We start from the raw sequence: 21,599 nt of genomic DNA, 5'->3' as shown, positions 1-21,599 counted from the left end.
ACTGGATACATCCACACAGTCTGGAACGAAGGAAAGCAGCCCTAGCATGCAGACGGTTCAAGGGCCGTCATACCCATGACAGCATTGCAACCGCTCTAGACAATATTCATTCCTCATTTGGTATTTCCCACAAAATAACAGCTACCGTCACGGACAATGGTTCTAATTTTGTTAAAGCCTTTAAAGTCTACCAGCCAGTTGAGGAAGAGGATGACTCTGGCGATGATGAAGATGAGGTGACTTTTATGAATGTTACTGATGTCTTAAACAGTGGTGATGCTGATGTTGATGATGTCGGCGATGATGTTGAACTTGTGATCACCTTGCCACCGCATCATAGATGTGCATCGCACACGTTAAACCTGATTTCATGTTCTGATGTTGAAAAGTGGCTACAGTCAAAACCAGAAGTGAAAGCTACCTACAGAAGTGCAACAGCAAAATGCACAGGGTTGTGGAACAAGGCTAGCCGTTCCACAGTGGCTGCAGAGGATGTTGAGAATGTCATAGCAAAGAAGCTGCTTGTTCCTTGCACCACCAGATGGAACTCATTCTATGATGCCGTAGTTCGAATCTGCGAGATCCCTATGACTGAGCTGAACACCCTCTCCTCCAAGTTCGGGGTGAAAGCAATCACAGAACGGGAGCATCTGATCCTCAGGGAGTATTGTGCGGTCATGAAGCCACTGACAAAAGCCTTAGACATTCTCCAGGGCGAAGATAACTGTTTCCACGGCACACTCCTACCCACACTGGAGAACTTGATATCCAAGACCCTGGACTTGAAGAGTGGCCTGCAAATCCTCATCAACCTTCCAGAGGCAGTTGTCATGGTAAGAACTGCTATCTTTAAATACATTTAAAACATCCATACTTTATGAAAAAAGCAAAATCATATTTATATTTTAGCTCATGTGTGTGTGTGTGTGTGTGTGTGTGTGTGTGTGTGTGTGTGTGTGTGTGTGTGTGTGTGTGTGTGTGTGTGTGTGTGTGTGTGTGTGTGTGTGTGAGTCAGTATAATAATGTCACTTGCATCATGTTTCATTTCAGGCAATCAAAACCAGATTTGCGGTGGTGCTGGAAAGCGAGAGTGCCATCTTGGCTGCTGTGACCCTACCCAGGTTTAAATTACGCTGGCTGCGGACACAGGACAGGAAGGACAAGGCCAAGGCAAGTCTGGTGGCAGAGTGCCGGAAAGTCCAACATGAAGTCCCGCTACCAGGTACCAGCACACACAACCGCCGCACTGACTCAGCCAAAGAGGATGAGTTCTTTGACTTTGAGGAGGAGGACACCACCACTTCTACTGTTGAATGCCAAATCGCGGATTATTTCAAATCAGGGGCACAAGGGATGGACACTCTGAATAGCTTTCCACTGATAAAGCACATTTCACTCAAATACAATGCAGCCACTCCGTCCAGTGCTCCCGTAGAGCGACTGTTTAGCCTGGGAAAGCTGGTCTTCAGTCCAAAGAGGAACAGGCTTTCTGACCAGAAGTTTGAAAAGCTTCTGCTTCTTAGGTACAATCACTGGTTTAATGAGTAGGATGGTTAGATCACTGGGTTGGCTGGTTGCAGTATGTATATCTACCAGACTAGTTGTCTGAAGTTCTGAGACAGTTTGATTTATTTAATTTACGCTAGTTTTAAAAGCACTTTATATTGTTAAACTGTTTACTTTTGCTCAAAGAAACTACTTGAAGTAGGCTGCTACAGTATATCTAACAGACCAGTTGTCTGAAGTTGTAAGACGGTTTGTTTTCTTTAATTTACAATTCAGTGTTAAAAGCACTATAGACCTATTGTTTTACTGTTATGTTCTCTACCAGTTGTGTACTATATAAATGCACCTTATATTTTGTGTGTGTGTGTGTGTGTGTGTGTGTGTGTGTGTGTGTGTGTGTGTGTGTGTGTGTGTGTGTGTGTGTGTGTGTGTGTGTGTGTGTGTGTGTGTGACCAGTTGTCTTAAGTTCTGAGCCAGTTTGTGTATTTAATTACAGTATTGTCTACCAGTTGTCTTGTCTGAAGTTGTTGGACTTTTGAGGTCCAAAAGGTTTGAGAGCCACTGGTGTAGGCAATTACACCTGGTTTACTGTTGAGGTGCAATAAATATTATATTGAAGTGCAATACATATATTGAAGTTGAAGTTTATTTCTCCCTCATGGCAAAAGGTTATTATGTCTTATGTGTAAGTTGTAACTTGTAAGTACCTGTCTATGCTGTTCTACTCTATGCACCTGGCTTGTGAAACCTGCTCCCAAAAACAATCCAAATTCTTAGACATATTACAACTTTTTTACGCAAATAGTTACTTTTCCTAGTAACTAGTTACTTTTACAATAGAGTAATTCAGTTACTAACTCAGTTACTTTTTTGGAAAAGTAACTAGTAACTATAACTAATTACTTTTTTAAAGTAACGCGCCCAACACTGATGATATATCATGATATCTGCAGCTACAAAATACTTGGAACTGAAAAACGCTATTTCCGTGCTCGGACACAGGGAGGGACACACACATAGCTGTCTATAGTGGTTGCACCACTCAAACACTAAATTAATACTCAATAAACTCCCCCTTTGCCTCATACCCTCATCATAATACCTCACAAACACCACCAACTGACCATTATCACTGGTGTCAGTGGACTTGTCCACTGCAGGGGGAAATGCATTTTGCATTTTGTATTCCCACAAAGCTGTTTTGGACAAATCACCATCCAGTAATTCAGTACTTCTGGTTGCTGTGGAATCTGAGAGTGGGATTTGCTTTATTTGAGCTATAATTTCCTCCTTTTCTAAACGTTGTTCATCACTTCATTATGAACAACATTTCAAAAAAAAAAAAAAGAAAGAAAATCTATTTTTATTTTATTTTTAATATCGATATTTTAATAATCAATATCAATTATTTATCGCGGGAGGACGTATCGATATATATCGCCATATCGATATTTCAGCACACCCCTAGTCGTTACCTGTGCCAACCTGTGGTCGGTACCTGTGCCAACCTGTGGGCAGTGATCACAGCCTGTACATGTACCCATCAGCTCACAGCTGATGGGTACATGTGCCAACCTGTGGGCAGTGATCACAGCCTCCTCCCCAGGCCTTGCCCACCGTGCAGTTACCTGTGCCAACCTGCGGGCATCGCTCGCTCACAGCTGATGGGTACATGTGCCAACCTGTGGTCGTTACCTGTGCCAACCTGTGGTCGTTACCTGTGCCAACCTGTGGTCGTTACCTGTGCCAACCTGTGGTCGTTACCTGTGCCAACCTGCGGGCAGCGCTCACAGCCTCCTCCCCAGGCCTTGCCCACGGTGCAGCAGCACATCTCTTGGGACAGCGGGGTGGGCAGGGGGTGGTCACAGCGACCCGCTTCTGACACCATGCGGAAACACTGGCCCTGCTCCGCGGGGGACTCTGACACACACACACACACACACACAAACACAAACACACAAACACAAACACAAACACACAGACACACACACGGACGGACGCACGCACGCACGCACGCACGCACGCACGCACGCACGCACGCACGCACGCACGCACGCACGCACACACACACACACACACACACACACACACACACACACACACACACACACACACACACACACACACACACACACACACACACACACACACAACACACACACACACACACACACACAGAAACAAGTCATGAGATACAACACTTGACATACAAAACACTGGCCCTGGTCTGTGGGGGACTCTCTCCTACACATCTGTTCCTTAGAGAACTACAGAACTACAGAACTCACCTACACATATGTTCCTTAAAGAACTACAGAACTACGGAAGACAGCGGTTCCGGTCCAGGGCGTATAGAACTCACCTAGACAGCGGTTCCGGTCCAGAGGTTGCGGTCCAGAGTGTATCTCACCTAAACAGCGGTTCCGGTCCAGAGCGTATCCAGCCTTGCAGGAACACTTGAAGCTTCCCAGAGTGTTGAGACAGTCTCCGTTCTGACAGACGCCCTGCATGGAGCACTCGTTGATGTCTGGAAACACATGTACATTATATATTATTATCACATATTAAAGGAGCATTCAGTGATTTGGGTGATTTGGAAAAAAACCCGGTCCACCCGGTAACAAGATGTGCACATGCACACGCTCTACAGTGGGGGAAGTACAACAGACCAACAGCACGCGCACCAATGCCAGCCACACTCGATCATGATTGGAGGAAGGCACCTCTCATCCTGATTGGATGAAAGCTTTGCCACCCAAAGCCCAAACCGAAACTAGGGTTTTTTGACCCCAGGGGCTCACTGGGGACAGGGAGGAACTCCTTATATGGTCAGCACACTTTATAGTAGGGAGGATTATCCAAAAAATAAGAAAAAATAAGTGATGGTTGAATTAAGTGAAATCACTGAATGTACCTTTAACATAGACACATGTACATGATCTATTATTATAACATTATAACATACTACTAGACAAATATTACATTATCTATTATTATAACATTATAACATACTACTAGACAAATATTACATTATCTATTATTATAACATATTAACATACTACTAGACAAATATTACATTATCTATTATAACATTTTATCACACGGCTTGGTTGAATGCTTGATTCTGATTGGTCAGTCGCCAAATTCAGCGGTGTGTTATAATGACCGCTCCGCTCTATAACAGACCGATGTCTAATCAAAGGCTCGGAGCACCTGCTGCGCTGCTTGGATTTTATGCTGTATCCAACATGACAGCCATGTAAACACACACACAATGTAATTTAACTAAACAACATGACAGCCATGTAAACACACACAATGTCATTTAACTAAACATGACAGCCATGTAAACTAACACACAATGTCATTTAACTAAACATGACAGCCATGTAAACTAACACACAATGTCATTTAACTAAACAACATGACAGCCATGTAAACACACACACAATGTAATTTAACTAAACAACATGACAGCCATGTAAACACACACAATGTCATTTAACTAAACATGACAGCCATGTAAACTAACACACAATGTCATTTAACTAAACATGACAGCCATGTAAACTAACACAATGTCATTTAACTAAACATGACAGCCATGTAAACACACACAATGTCATTTAACTAAACATGACAGCCATGTAAACTAACACACAATGTCATTTAACTAAACATGACAGCCATGTAAACTAACACACAATGTCATTTAACTAAACATGACAGCCATGTAAACTAACACACAATGTCATTTAACTAAACATGACAGCCATGTAAACACACACACAATGTCATTTAACTAAACAACATGACAGCTGTAAACTAACACACAATGTCATTTAACTAAACAACATTGCTTTCAAGAATGTTTTTGAAAACATTTGAAGTGAGAAATAGACGACGCTCTACCCGAACATTGATTCCACTTGATCAACACTTCCTTGTTTCCAAGGCGACTCGTTGCCTCTGCGAGGCCAACTTGGAATACTTTCATTACCGTAAGAAAGGAAATATAAGATAATGTCTGGCATTGTTTGTAGATAAATCACCCTGTCATGTATGTACAAATATATGGTCATGTATTTGGATTCTTTATCAATGAAAAACCATCAATGAATCCCAGATGAGAGATTTACAGTAGCAACCCTCCCAGAGTACAGTAAATGAAAAGCTGGATTCCAAACAGAGTCTGATCTGGAAGACATTTACACTACAGACACTCTGGTAGACAGGAGAATACCACCCCCACCCCCCCCCCCCCCCAACCCCCACACACACACGCACTTCCAGACACTCTGGTAGACAGGAGAATACCACCCCACCCCCCACACACGCACTTCCAGACACTCTGGTAGACAGGAGAATACCCCCCCTCCAAACCCCACACACGCACACACGCACGCACGCACGCACGCACGCACGCACGCACGCACACACGCACACGCACACACGCACACACACACACACACACACACACACAGACACAGACACAGACACACACACACTAGAGAGCTGAGAACCACACTGATGGGAAACATATTTGCAGTGGTGGAAAGTAACTAAATACATTTACTTCACTACTGTACAGTTCTGAGGTATTTGTACTTTACCAGAGTATTTCCATATTAAATACCTTTACTTCCACTCCACTACGTTTATTTGAAAACTATACATATTTACGTACTACGTACATATTTTTACCATTTGAAAACAGCAGACCAATAGCATTACTGTAGCCTTGGCTGTAAGGTGGGTGTTAGGGTAGCCTGGGCACCATTTCTTTTGGGTATATGATCCTGTCGGGAGCGGATGATAGTCGACAGGCAGGAACAACAGGCGGCAACTTCCTTTTCCCTCAAACCGATTTTTCTCAATAAAAGCTACAGGCTACGAGAGCTTTTATTGAGAAAATGAAAAGAAAGTTGCCATAGATATATATAAAGTTACCGCCTGTTGTTCCTGCCTGATCGACTACAAAACAATACTACAACATGACGTAACGATATCATCCGCTCCCGACAGGATCATACGGACTTTTGAAACAGAGACCAGGCTTTCCTCCGAGGTGGTGGAAAGTCTGGTGAGGCGAAGTTAGTGTTAGGGTGGGTGCTGATGGGGTTACCTCATAGAGCTATAAAGGATAGAGACCGAACTGGAGCGCTAGCCCCGCCCCCAAGCGATTCATTTCAGTGGAAGTTGCTCAGTGGTGTTTTGAAACACCCGGAAGACTGCCGGAAGTATAATTATATCTCAATGGCTCGAGCGAGTGGAAGTTTAGCCTAGCCTTTAGCCCCGGACCTCAATTTTGAGGTCTGGGCTTACACACGTGACGTCATGAACGTCCGTCCACCTCCATTAAAGTGCTGCAATTCCACATTTCGCCAGTAGGTAGTGGCATCTTCAACGTTGGATGGCTTTACTGGGGGCTTGGGTTACCTTGACAGTGGGTGGTGTTAGGGGTGGAGTTACCTTGACAGTGGGTGGTGTTAGGGGTGGAGTTACCTTGGCAGTGGGTGGTGTTAGGGGTGGAGTTACCTTGGCAGTGGGTGGGGTTAGGGTGGGGTTAGGGGTGGAGTTACCTTGGCAGTGGGTGGGGTTAGGGGTGGAGTTACCTTGGCAGTGGGTGGGGTTAGGGGTGGAGTTACCTTGGCAGTGGGTGGGGTTAGGGGTGGAGTTACCTTGGCAGTGGGTGGGGTTAGGGGCGTGGTTACCTTGGCAGTGGGTGGGGTTAGGGTGAGGTTACCTTGGCAGTGGGTGGGGTTAGGGGTGTGGTTACCTTTGCAGTGGGTGGTGTTGAACCTCTTGTAACCCTGTGGACAGGTGGGTGGGGTTAGGGGTGGGGTTACCTTGGCAGTGGGTGGGGTTAGGGCGTGGTTACCTTGGCAGTGGGTGGGGTTAGGGCGTGGTTACCTTGGCAGTGGGTGGGGTTAGGGAGTGGTTACCTTGGCAGTGGGTGGTGTTGAACCTCTTGTAACCTTGTGGACAGGTGGAGCCATAATCCTCCACTATGGTCTGCTTCACTGAGGCGTCTGAGAATGGTTGGATTAATGAGACAACAACAGATTTTATGTAGACTTATAGCATTTTATGTAGACATAGCACCGTATATATGCATAGTTTCATACTATAATATAGATATTCCACTGTTACATTCTTAGCTTACATGATTCATGATCTACTTTTCTATGTATGTGATGTATCACCATGTGTTGTTCTTGCTTACTGTAAATCACTCTGGATTAAGAGCGTCTGATAAACGCCCACTTTGTAAATTGTAACTGTTATACAGTGTTATAAGCAGAATAAGGAAAAAGGAAATCAACTACAGTAGGTGCTCAGTGGAGGTGCAAGAAAGTAAAACAATGGATGGTGTACTTTTTGAATTCTTAATAAGCAGGAACTACTTTAACTCAAGCACACATTTGAGTGAACGAGTTTCACTTAATATAGGATATGATGTTATCACATCATATCTGTCTGTCTGTCTGTCTGTCTGTCTGTCTGTCTGTCTGCCTGCCTGCCTGCCTGCCTGCCTGTCTGTCTGTCTGTCTGTCTGTCTGTCTGTCTGCCTGCCTCAAAAAAGACAGATATAAAAAATAAAAAAATAAACAGAAGGGGAGTGAGTTTCAAACAGAGGAAAAAAAATAAGAAATGACAAAAACAGTCAAAACAAAGAGTAGAGCATGGAGGGACTTTCCATGAGGAGGAGGTCTCTCTCTCTCTCTCTCTCTCTCTCTCTCTCTCTCTCTCTCTCTCTCTCTCCAAGTTAAATTCTTTAAAGTGGAGAGAGAGAGAGAGAGAGAGAGAGAGAGAGAGAGAGAGAGAGAGAGAGAGAGAGAGAGAGAGAGAGAGAGAGCTCATAGTTTCCATTCACTTTATTTTCATGAAAATGAGAACGTATAAATAGATATGACTGTGAGTTAAAGTCCAGAATATTGAGACAGGCATTCCAGACACACATCCAGCTGCTTTTACTCTCTGGAGGTACCAGAGTACCTCTGGGGGTACCAGAGTACCTTTGGTAGCCCCAAAGGTACTTAAACCTTGTAAAAAACAGCGTTTACTCTCTGGAGCAGTGGCGTGCACAGATAGACACTAGGGGGTGCTCTAGCAATAAAAACAATAAAAAATGTTTTTTTTGTGTACAGTATGTGGACCATCGTGACATTGATCAATTATTGATAAAAAGCTTCAAATATATTATTTATGCCCCAAAATCTATAAATCTCACACTATTAAGGCAACCGGCCGGTTCCACGCGCTGCACAAGGTGCCCTTTTTCACTTGAGCACCTGCCCCTCTAAATGTCTGTGCACGCCAGTGCTCTGGAGGTACCAGAGTACCTCTGTAAACTTTCTAAAAACCTGTTTTAGTCTCTGGAGGTAGCAGAGTACCTCTGTAAACCTTGTATAAACCTGTTTTTTAGTGTGTGGAGGTACCAGAGTACCTCTGTAAACCTTCTAAAACCCTGCTTTACTCTCTGGAGGTACCAGAGTACCTCTGGAGGTACCAGAGTACCTCTGTAAACCTTCTAAAAACCTGTTTTTACTCTCTGGAGGTACAACCCTTTTATAAACCTGTTTATACTCTCTAGAGGTATCCCAGCGCTCTGCAAACCTTGCAAAAAACCTAACGACCCACATGGGACATTATAAACTACTCACTGGGTAGTTAGTGTAGTTGTTTGGTAGTTTATAAACAGCGCCAGTTTATGTTTCCGATCTCCTAAAACCCTATGTTCCATCTCGATCACTGAGGTCAGCCAATCAAATGCTCCTTGTCATCCAAGGCCAGGTGTGAGAGAAGAGGGCACCGAGCCTTTTCAGTCATTGCTCCTAAACTGTGGAACCAGCTACCTCGCCGTGTCAGGCTGGCTCCAAGACTACCTGTTTTTAAAACTCATCTTAAAACTAATTTCTATTCCCTGGCTTTTAAACCGTGAATAATGTGTACTCCTGAGTGTTTTGATTTTATTGTATATGTTTTTATTACTGTATTGTATTATGTTTTATTACTGCTTTGCCTAATTATACAGCACTTTGGTCAACTTTGCTGTTTTAAATGTGCTCTATAAATACAATTGGATTGGATTGGATTGGATTGGATTGGATTGGATTGGATTGGATTGGATAAACAGTAAACTACTCACTGGGTAGTTTGGGTAGTTTGGGTCAGTATAAACACTCACTGGGTAGTTTGGGACATTGGTAGCATTTGTTCTGTCCCCAGGAGTTTCCCACGCTGCCACAACAATCCTCCTGATTGGTCAACACCGGGAGAGGGGTGGAGTTACACTGTGAGACAGACAGACAGACAGACAGACAGACAGACAGACAGACAGACAGACAGACAGACAGACAGACAGACAGACAGACAGACAGACAGACAGACAGACAGACAGTTTTAAGATTTTTTCTTCTTTCCCTGATTAGCTATACTTTTCATTTTTCAAAAACAAAATTACAAATAAATGAAGAAAGTAACACGAGCGCCTCACGTATTGAAACATGAAACTATCAGTCACCAGAAAAAAGGACGGGTGTTTTGGATGAATCTATCGTGGTTAAAATGGAGGTTTAAGTTACGATGGGTTTGTATAGGAAGGGGGCGGGGCAGCTAAAATGAATATGAAATATCTAAATACTGAATCGAGCAACTTAAAAACTGCCTGTGGTGTTCACATCCGACTGGAATAGTAAGAGAGCTTTGATCTCGCCGCAAAGCGGGGTGCTATGGGCTATAGTTCCAACCATTGGAACTTAGTTCCAAACATTAGAACTATCCCATTGAGACAAAGCGGGTGCTATGGGCTATAGTTCCAGACATTGGAACTATCCCATTGAGACAAAGCGGGTGCCTATGGGCTATAGTTCCAAACATTGGAACTATCCCATTGAGACAAAGCAGGTGCCTATGGGCTATAGTTCCAAACATTGGAACTATCCCATTGAGACAAAGCAGGTGCCTATGGGCTATAGTTCCAAACATTGGAACTATCCCATTGAGACAAAGCGGGTGCCTATGGGCTATAGTTCCAAACATTGGAACTATCCCATTGAGACAAAGCGGGGTGCTATGGGCTAAAGTTCCAAACATTGGAACTATCCCATTGAGACAAAGCGGGTGCCTATGGGCTATAGTTCCAAACATTGGAACTATCCCATTGAGACAAAGCGGGTGCCTATGGGCTATAGTTCCAAACATTGGAACTATCCCATTGAGACAAAGCAGGTGCCTATGGGCTATAGTTCCAAACATTGGAACTATCCCATTGAGACAAAGCGGGTGCCTATGGGCTATAGTTCCAAACATTGGAACTATTGTCGTGTATTTTCTAATGAATGAACCAAAATTAAAGTCTATTTTCAACTAGGGTCAATACGGACGGAGTTAACAGCTGGTTTGAATCAATCTAAAAATGTTCTCACCAAAAGGGCGGTTGTTTTTAGAGGGGTAATAGACATTCCGTTCTGTTTAGCGGCACCTCAGGCAAAGATCTTTTGTCTAAAGGGTCTTTTGAAGCGGGAGGGATTTTTACTATCTAAAAGCAGGGACCTGCTGGGATAGTAAAGGGTTATCAATAGCTTAAGGTCCTGTTTTTACAGCTGTGACCAGATGGCATTTGTTTGAAGTATGGCTTAGTTTATATTCTGGTTAACTTAAATATCATAATGTTGAACTGTTCTTAAATAAAATAGGTCCTAATATCTATTTGTCATTATAGATTGCAGATAAAACGCTAGGAATTAATACTGGTTACTAGACTATTAGAAGCACTCAGTACTAATCTAGAATGTACTCTTAAACATATTATTTTGAAGATTATAATTTCAGGTACCATGTTAAAACAAGCTCATTTATTTCTTAAATAGAGTCAGTTCAGTATAATGTAATTTTGTTTAGTTTCATACTGTTCTGTCATGTTTCAGTTAAGTTTCATATATGTCTGTGTAGGTTTATATAGTTCTGTTATGTTTATAATTTCATATTCTTAAATTCATTACTAGCCAGTTGTCATCTCAAATTGTAAAAATAGGTTGTAAGTTTGGCATGGGTCCCGCCTTCGCAGGGACCGGGTACTCTGTTTAGCGGCTTTCCTATTGGACGAGGCCGCTGACAGAGTAGGCGGGACCATGCGTTGGTTGTGAGTCTTAAGCCTGGATGCTTCTCACAAATCAGTAGTCTCAGAACCGGCGTTGAAATTGGAACCACGGAAACGCTGTGTGTTGAAATTCTCAAGACTCAGGCATAAGACTATTCTTGTGCAGTTTATAACGGCTGTGTCGACTTTGTACTTGGCGAAAAATAAAGACGGAAGTTGACCTTTTGAAACTACAGATCCATCGAGCGTCCATCCTTTGTTCTCTTGAATGCATAGCTGATCCAGATCGGAAACGACAATTGGTGCACGAAATCCGCGTAAAGGGGCCATCGCGCTTGGTAAGTTATTTATTTTTTTACCAATGGCGATGTGCTTTTTTATCGAAAAGAATTGGGGACTTGTTTCCGTACTATGCGTGCATTCTGGGAACGATGGGCTGGCGTTTGCGGGGTTTTTTGCTTCAGGCCGTTATAAACAAACCGGGTGGGGTGTCTTTCATCCCTGCTCGTGCAGTAGTATTGTTTTCCCGTGGGACTGTTCAAGAAGTCCGGTATTTGGTAGTTTTCTTTGTTCACATTTTAGATCTGTGCTCGCACATTTTTCTCTTTATGTGCGTGTTTTCTCTTTACGGTGGCTTGCTTGCTGTGAGCGTGTGGGCCGGCTACCGTAAAGCGCCGTGAGTTTTGGATGAAAATGAAGTGGGATGAGGCGTTTCATTTTGTTTTTGTTTTCTGCGGCGTGGAATTTAATGGTAGGGTTAATTAATCATTGATTGTTCACCTTCATAGATTCGAGGCTTTGTTTGGCACAAGAAGCGGTCGGTTTTAACTGAGCGGGACAACTGTTTGTTTTTTGTTATTTTTGCTATTTTCTACGCACGGTCTAAATGGGGTGAGTAAGTGTCTAAGCTTTGTTTGAAAAGCCGTGAATTTGTTTTGTGGATATCCTGGTGGTTACGACCGGGGACGCACTGTGTTAAACGGTGGGTCGTAATTATTTGTATGGGTGTTTGCACGTAACTGGGTGAAACATTTTAACTGGGGTTCTTTTTTTCGTCTAAAAAAGGGGATTTCAGGGTGAAAAATCTGGTTCACGAATGGTTGGTCGGTTAGGGCAGACTGCTTCTGTAGGCGGCTGGGTTTTGACGCAGATACCGTTGATAGTTATATCGGCTTTTACTGTAGTCCCACCAGGCGACGGAGCGCAAAAGGGATGTTGTTTCTGTGCAATTTTAATGTAAAGTTGTGTTTTAATATTTCCTGGTGTAAAGGTTTGTCATATGGGATTTCTGTAGCTGAGGAGTTTCCATGGTCCGGTTGGGAGAGTCTATTTCTTTGGTTATACAGAGAGGCGGAGATAAGGGTGTGCGGTTCTGTGTTAATATTTTCCTTTAGAAGGATTTTTATGAATATGTTGTAGTTTGGTTTGGTTGGTAGTCTGGTTTTGTTAAAGAGTAGGTTACGTTTGTTTTGTTGATATATGATGTTTGTATGGTGGTGTGGATGTGGGTCCTTTGTTCTATTGTTTGTCTGGGGGTCCGCGGGCGCCATTTTTGATTTTTCGGCGGGGAAGTTGTGGATGGTTGTTAAATGGTGAAAAGTTGGGGTGGGGGTTTGGCGAATTGGTGGTGGTTTGAGTTGTATTTTATTCTCAATACGAGGGTTTATATTCTCTAAGAACTTTACATTTTTAAAAGGATTGGTGTGTTGTGTGTGCGTGGTTTGAGTTGGGTGATGGTGTGTGCATGATACAGTGTGAGTGGGCGTGTATGTGCTATGTTTGACTTAAAAGATATGTTGGCGTTTGTTCATTGATTTTGTTTGCTCACTTGATTTACAGTAAGGAATTGTAACTAACAGGCAGTTTTAAGTTGGGGTTTGTGTAATCTCAAAAGTCGTATAACTATATGAGGTACGGAACGGTGGGTGATGGGCTGTAAATTTCTCAACACAGTTGAGAATGGTCAATATCTTGTTGACCTAGTCTAAATTAAGCTGACCCTTTGTTTAAAGAACCCCCCACCAGGACACAGCTAAAATAACTTTGGCTGAGTCTTGGGTTGGATCTTAGTAGCACATGGTAAACAAATTGTCCCTCAAAAGGATTCTTGAGACAAAGGAATGCTAAGCGTCTTCAACACCTCACCCAGGCCTCAAAGAGCTTAGAACAAAGCCTGCCCACAGGGGCTTCCCTGGGAATTTTTGAAGGTGTTGGCTCCCAGGCTCCAGGTTGGCAGTCCCAATTTAAACCTACATCTAAATTTAGCAGTTAAATAGTGTATAGTATAATCATTGGTAGAAAGCAAATATGGCTAGGATAACTTGTTAAACGTACATTTCTCTAAGTAAGACCCTGTAGCATTTATTGACAAACCATTTAGTAAGTTTTAGTTTAATTCGGTTTAAATATAAATACATTAATTAGCATAGTTCCATTCGTTTTCTTTGTATCTGTGAATCCTATTTTTGAATTAGTCTTAAAGTAATGTGGGTGCTAAAAAATTTTTTTTTATGAGAATACAGTTCTCGTTGTAACGGTTCATGTTTAGGGCATTTCATGTATCCTTCGTACAATTAGATAGGTTGGTTTGTTAGAACCTTCATTTTTAGTCAGAAGAAAAAAAAAAAAAAAAAAGAAGACAAGATAGTCTGCGAAAGTAAGTTAAATGCCACGGCAATTGTTGCATAGTTTAAGTCATTGATAGCTGTGATTGAAAGCCAGGTTTTGTTGTCTGTTTGATTTGTTCTTTGGGGCTGGTTTGAAAGTGTGTGAGAGTGGTATTTTTTGGTGGGGTGGTGGGCAAATGGTGTGTGCGTGTGCGTTTGTGGGGGAATTGGGTGGCTGGGGGGTCTTATTCATATGTAAACATGGCGCCTTGGGATGTACACCTAATGGTATGCGTGGTTGGTTCCGGCTGGTTCCGGGGGGAGCCGCGTGCTTTGTTTTCTGTGGGGGTGGGGACTTTTGGCTAATTTTTTTGCATTGCAAATTCACAACGCAGACATCAGCTGTTGGCAAGGTGGCTGTATTTTTTTGTCATGATGTGTGGTAGGTATGAGGTATGTATGTTTTGTTGTTGCAATGTATTGTACTATGGTGTAGTACTGTGGTTTTTGGGCGGTTATGTGTGTCGACGTGGATTTTTCTTAAAGTGAGCGACGTATAGGTATAATCAAGTCTTTCTGTCACTATTTTAATTTCGCAGCTGGGGTTCTTAAAGTCCTTGGTTGAAAATTGCTGCTGTTTGTGACATTACATTTGAGTGTATGCTGTGTGTCGTTCAAGTTGTGTGATTTCCACGTTGGCAGTTTTCATATAATTATACTTGGGTGCGTGGGATACAATGTTTGTTTTGCAATGTTTCAAGGAGGGTTTTGTGTTTTTGTTTCTTTCAAAAGGTGGGGTGGTGCGTCGGAGATCCTGGTCTCATCGCTTGGGGCTAAACTCAACAAAGGTTCGGTGTTTTTTCTGATTTAATCTGTTCTATAACTTTGCCGGAGGGTGTGGACCGCAGACTGAGAAACTAGAAGGAGTCCCAAATTTAATGTGCTTGATAGCCGTCACTATTTTTTTAGTCTATTGTGTTTTGGGTCTCTTAAAGGATTCAAACTGGGGACTTGCTTACTGTATATGTGACTTGTATTTAGGGCCCAGTTAAATTTGTAAGAAGGACATAAGTAAATAAATACGAAGATAGCCGTGCACGTGGGCGTGGGTGTTAGGTTTCTCAGTCTGGTGTTTGTCTCCCTCTGCTGGCCACTGAACAGAATTCTTCTATTCTGAATTTCTTATTTTCTGGGATTCTTTGGTGGGACACGTACTTTTCTTACTCTCTCTCTCTCTTCTCTCTCTCATACTCTCTCTCTCTCTCTCTCTTCTCTCTCTCGTACTCTCTCTCTCTCTCTTCTCTCTCTCGTACTCTCTCTCTCTCTCTTCTCTCTCTCGTACTCTCTCTCTCTCTCTCTTTTCCCTCTTTCTCTCTCTCCTATGGCAATGCTCTACAGTTTGGATGCTTTCTCCCTTTTCACTTGTGTTTTGTCATTGATTGATTGTTGAATTGTATGAATCTTTTTCCTTTAAATGTGTATTGTTTGATTGAATATTCCCTGTTAGGTTGTTTAACCCTTTTTGCCTGTTTCCTTCCAAAGTAATCATTTATTTTGCCTTGTTTAACTTTCATCCCAGTTTCTTTTTTTCCCCTTGAAGTCTTGTTTAACCATTTTCTTCCCCATACTTTGATAAATGAGTTAGATAGGGACTTTTTGGTTCATGCTTTAGTATAGTTGTATGGTTCAAGTAGAAGTATTGTGATTTTGTAAGGATAACTTGGTAAAGTCGTGGATTCTTTGGGATCTACGTGTATTGAATAAGTTTGATTTTATTGTTTTATTAGACTCCACTTAAGTTCGTGTTTGTATCTGCAATACCCTATAGTGTTGGAATAGTATATTTTTCTAACATGCACGCTTAGAGGGTGCATGTAAAACATACATTTAGTGCTACTTACAGTCACACATTTGTATTTGCAAACCAAACACATTTTTTCCCTACCTGTACTGGTGGGTTTACACTGCATATTTGGCTTTGGGTTACTGATAAAAGTGTCCTTTGGAGGGCTGACAATTGGCTGGATCTGTACATGAATCCTGCTAGTGTATAGTCATTTAAGCTCCATAGGGAGTCGCAAATTTATTGATTACACGCATCACTGTTAGGTAATTTGGACAAAGAGTACAATTGATTAATTTTAAAGTCACACATCAAGTCTTTCATTTGTCATTTTGCTGGTACCACTGAATACGTAGCTATGGCTGGAGTAAATGCTGTTAAGACGCCTGTGGAAATTGTACAACAGAAAAATCCGTCTTGTCAAAATATTGCAAAGCTTTCTAAGAAGTGGAATATTAGGTGGCCGGGGGAACTTTGGCCGGTGCAGGGAACTTTTGATATAGCAATGATTAAGGTTATACAGGGTCTGGTGCAACATTACAGAACAGATCAACATATGGGGAAACAGGGTGTAAATAGATCAGCAAAGCGCGTGAGGGAGGGGAAGGTGTTGGGTTTATTTCTGACTGAAGGACAGACACTGACGACGGCTCTTAAAGTAAAACAGACTTCTGTGGCCCCTTCTCTGACTTATGACAAATTTAAAGAAATCTGTGAGGCCCCTTTTTCACACTTGCCTAGCATTATGTCACCAATCCTCACATCACCCCCCATCGAATCAGATTCTGTGCAGTCCACACAGGTGGCTCCCGCCCCCGACCTCACGTCGTCACGAATTTATCCTCACATGCCTGTGATGCTGTCTGATGGCACATATCAAGTTCTCTCAGACTATGGCGACGTTACAGAAAGTGGGACTGCTAACACGCGGATACACCTGTCTCCGGATGCACCTACCAGACAAGACATTGATGTGCGCCGTGACAGGGATAGGACGATGTCTGTCACGGGACGCTCTGCTTCCAGTCGGCTGGTCCAGAAGGCTAAGACTGACTCTGTGCCCCATGTGGGGGGAGGATATGATCCTCGCATCAGAGCCATTTTTGCAAGGGCGGAGCAGGAGGGGAGAGATGCAGGTCGGGAGGAGAAGGACCAAGACCGGCTGTCTCTTTCTACACGGCAGGCACGGCAGACCTCTGATTCGGATGTCTCAAGTGCATCGGTCTCTGGCAGCGTGGATTTTGGCGCCCCAGACACTGACGAACATGGACTTGCCCTGGCTTTGGGGGATGCTCGTAAGACTTTGAACGAACTCAGGGCACGCAAGACGCGTCTGTGCAGTGACTTGAAGATGTACAGAGACAATGAGGGCGTGTCTCGGAGTATGATGGCCAGTCTGGATGCGATGTCACGAGAAGAGGAGAAACTGTGCATGCGCATTCACGAGTACGAGGGCCAACGGGAGGAAATGGATCGGGAGCGTGCTCGAGAAGGGACGCGTGTCTATGAGGCTAAGGTGACCAAGTCGGCTTCAAGGCAGGACGCGGAGGACGCCCGGAGTGTCGCTGAGCGCTGGCAGGTGATCCAGGAGAAGGAGAGGTTGCGGAAGGAGGACCACCGTCTTCGGTTGGACAGGCCCGAGGAGAAACTGGTGGAGCGCATCGACGTGCCTGGGGCTGTGACGAGATCCAGGACAGCCCAGCGAGCGGCTTCACCTCTGCTCAGGGCGCGCTCTGGCAGCCATGTCAGCACCACGTCACAGACATCCCTGCCTGGGGCAGAAGAGGAGGAGGAGGAGGAAGACGTGTCGAAGTTGATGACGCCAGTTAAGATCCTACCTGTGGTTGTCCGGGGACAAAATCTTGACTACAGGCCTTGGTCTGCGGTAGATATGACAGATGTAGTTGCTAAATTGCCGCCGCTACAGGAGGGGGCGTACCCGTGGTTGGCCAAACTTGACGTGCTCACGGTGGGTTCTCAGCTGGCCGTAGGAGACATGAAGAAACTATTGGCACACCTCGTCGGGATGCAGATGCTGAATGGAATCCTGGCGCGTGCCGGGATGGTGGCTTATGTCAACACCTCTGTGGGAGACGCCGATTTATACGCAGCTCACAAGGCGTTCCTGGACCGAGCACTAAGGGAGGTTTACCCCACAGACCTCAATCCTGACAAGATTTTAATTGACTCTTTGGCTGAAAACGAGAATCCGCGCTCATATGTGGCCCGTGTGCACCAGACGTGGATGGATGTGACCGGGAACGATGCCACCAATCCAGGCTTCGAGAGGACTCTTGTTAGGGGAAAAGTCATGAAGGGTTTGCCTCGGTCCGTGCAGACTAGATTGGAAGAAGTGGTCTCTCTTTTGAACCTGACTTTGGACATCTACACAGATCATGTCGCTCACGCTGTGGAACTTTACCGGGAGAGGAAAAGTGGCAAACAGGACAAGGATGAGGAGGTGCTGCGGCAGGTGGCCCGTCAGACGTATGCGATACAAGCGTCAATGATGAAGGCCGACAAGCAGTTGACTCTTGTGTCAGGGAGGCCCCAGGAGAAGCCACGAGATGTGTCTGCGCAGCCCAGGTCAGTCGGACCGAGAGATTGGTATGGTCAAGGGCCGCCGAACTATACCGGCTGCTATAACTGTGGTGGCATGGACCACTTTTCGAGGGAGTGTTCTTCCCCTCGCCGTCAGCAGCAGCAGCAGCAGAACGCACCTCAGCAGCAGCAACAGAACGCACCTCAGCAGCAGCAACAGAACGCACCTCAACAGCAGCAGAACACACAGTACCGACAACAACAACAGTCACAAGATTCGAGAATGTCACAGCCGCCCCAGTGGCAGTCGCAGGATGCACGTGGCCCTGCTAATTCTTTCAGGGGTCCACAGCCTCATGGACTATAGGGGTGCCCAGAGAATTCCACGGAAAGATGTGTTCAGCTGTCGACCTCGTGTGGGCCGGGAGAAGACCCCACGATTTGGGTGAGGATCGACGGCAAACATGTGAATCTAATGGCTGACAGTGGAGCGGCCTTCACTTGTGTCCGTCCTGCGGATGCAAAACATCTTTCCATGTCTGGACATTTCGTCAGGACAGTGGGTTTTGAGGGACAGGGACAACTTATTCCACTTACCAAACCAGTGACAATTCAATACAAGGCCCGACGAGCTGAGCTTCCTGTGCTCGTATCGGCTAACACACCAATAGGCCTGCTGGGACGTGATGCTTTGTGCAAGCTCAACTGCACCATTAAGTGTACACCAGATGGGTGTTTAATTCAGGTACCGGAGACTGGAGGCTTCCAGCTCCCTCTGTTTGTGGGACAAAAACAGCCCGTGATTTACTGGCTTGGAGATTTACAAGACGATTTTATGAGGCCAGCACAGCGATGGAGCAAGTTCATTGATGCAAATATGCCCGGTGCAAGGACGCCTACGGCCCCCCCACACTGCACAATGCAATACTTCAAATGTGCCAATGACGCAGATTCTGTCGGATGGATGGCCACACAACCCAAAGAGGTACAACTCAGCTCCAGTTGCATTATATTGGGTCCTCAGGGTGCGGCTATGAAAATTGACACACAAGAATACCTATCGAAGAACTTTAAAGTGGCAGACAGCGTGCCACATGTGACATTGAGAGTGGCTGAACATTTTCAGCAGAAGCACATTGGGACAATGATGGCTGAATCACAAGCAGCCACCTTTGTAACGACAAAAGAAAACCCAGCTATCTGGCGGAGCACAGACAATCACTTTCTTAAGATCATGATTTCCGCACAAGGTATGTGTTGTCCCCAAACTGTGTCTATGAGAGCTGATCCCATGTGTGTCATAGGCCCAGACATGACCCTTGCAGATGACATGTTCCACCGAGTACCCAAGACTCTGTGGTCCACAAGTAGCACTGACATTGGGCTAGTCAAGTCCGCTCAACCTGTGTCGGTCCGACTGAGGCCTGGTGCCAGGCCCCCATGGAAGCCCCAGTATAAGCTTTTGCCAGCAGCTGTGAAAGGGATCAAGCCTCAGATTGAGGGTCTGTTGCAGGCTGGGGTGCTGCGAAAGACGAAGCACCCTATCAGTAATATGCCATTGCTTCCTATAAAGAAACCAGACGACTCTTACCGACTTGTTCACGACCTCCGGGCTATTAATGAGGTAGTGGTCGATTATTCAGCTGATGTACCAGATCCCCACACTTTATTATCAGAGATTCCACCATGGGCTACCTATTTCACGGTGTTAGACCTCACCGGGGCTTTCTTTAGCTGTCCCTTAGAGGAGGATAGCCAGGGTTTATTTGGATTTACCTATGAAGACGAGAATTATGTGTACACACGTTTACCGATGGGCTATAGACACAGTCCGCATATTTTTAACAAAATATTGAAGGATGATTTGGCTGATATTGGTCGACTCATGGACAGTACAGTCCTCCACTATGTGGATGATTTAATGATCTGTAGTAAATCTGAAATTTCATGTCACGAACATTCTGTACTTTTGTTACAGGAGTTAGCTGCTAGGGGTCATAAGGTCTCGGAGAAAAAGCTTCAGTATTGCAGGGAGACCGTGGTGTACCTTGGTCACAAGATATCTCATGGTGTCCATAGCATTTCTGACGCCCACATTGAGGCTATTCGCCGTGTACCTAAACCTATTACCGTTCAGCACATGATGCAATTTTTAGGTTTGACCCAGTATTCAGCAGCGTGGGTGGAGAATTACACTGAGTTGACAGGTCCACTCAGGGCCCTGATCAAGGAAGCAGGGGGGTCGGAAATACGGGCCAACGTTACATGGACAGACGACACACTTTTAGCATTTGAGACTCTAAAATTACGACTGTTAGGTGCACCAGCTTTGGCCTTAGCCAATTATACAAGACGATTTCTGTTGTACGTTTCCTCGACGGTGGATGGGAAACATGCGTGTGCTGTTCTTACGCAGCCCACGGGCATTGGTGTAACAGCCCAACCTGTAGCTTATTATTCTATGGCGTATAGCCCGGTGGAGATGGGGTTAGCTCCGTGTTACCGAGTCTTGGCAGGTGTTTACTTGATGTATGAGAAAGCTTCGGCTATAACTATGGGTTATCCTGTCACAATTCTTACACACCATAGTGTGAGAAATCTCTTGAATTTTGGCAAGTATACTTTAACTATGTCAAGAATCAGGGACTATCACAGGTTGTTGGAATTGGGCGACGTCACTTTCGTTAGGTGTGATGTGGTTAACCCGGCAGAATCCATGCCCGCTCCCGGTGATGGAACGCCTCACGATTGCGTGCTTGAGGCGGAAACGTACTCTAAATTACGAGATGATTTACAGTCTGAACCGCTCCTTAACGCAGATTTAGTGTTTTGGACAGACGGTTCGTGTTATCGCATTGGTGAAACTTTGAGTGCTGGTTTTGCGGTGGTGCAGGCCAGGGGTGGCGACTTCGTGACTGTGAAGGCAGAAGTGGTGCCCCAGCCCTGCTCCGCCCAGTTGGCAGAGCTCATAGGTTTGACTGAAGCGTGTTTAATGGCG

The 21,599-nt window shown here is 44.6% G+C and overlaps 1 protein-coding gene across 6 annotated transcripts in view; it reads right to left on the bottom strand.

The window, feature by feature from the left end:
* ltbp3 (latent transforming growth factor beta binding protein 3) overlaps positions 1-21,599 on the bottom strand; it is a 126,188-nt gene that overhangs the window by 55,616 nt on the left and 48,973 nt on the right. For all 6 annotated transcript variants that reach the window (XM_079510480.1, XM_079510483.1, XM_079510479.1 and 3 more), the window contains exons 5-8: positions 9,698-9,803; positions 7,452-7,538; positions 3,917-4,033; positions 3,271-3,426 (exon numbers count right to left, since the gene is read on the bottom strand). In XM_079510480.1, the coding sequence (XP_079366606.1) occupies positions 3,271-3,426; positions 3,917-4,033; positions 7,452-7,538; positions 9,698-9,803 (466 nt within the window). The remainder of the gene's footprint in view (positions 1-3,270; positions 3,427-3,916; positions 4,034-7,451; positions 7,539-9,697; positions 9,804-21,599) is intronic.

This window comes from Electrona antarctica, assembly GCF_951216825.1.
Source record: "Electrona antarctica genome assembly, chromosome: 9".
NCBI classification, from domain to species: Eukaryota; Metazoa; Chordata; class Actinopteri; order Myctophiformes; family Myctophidae; genus Electrona; species Electrona antarctica.
Note: the sequence above shows the minus strand (reverse complement) of the source record. Positions and strands in the feature narration are given on the sequence as shown.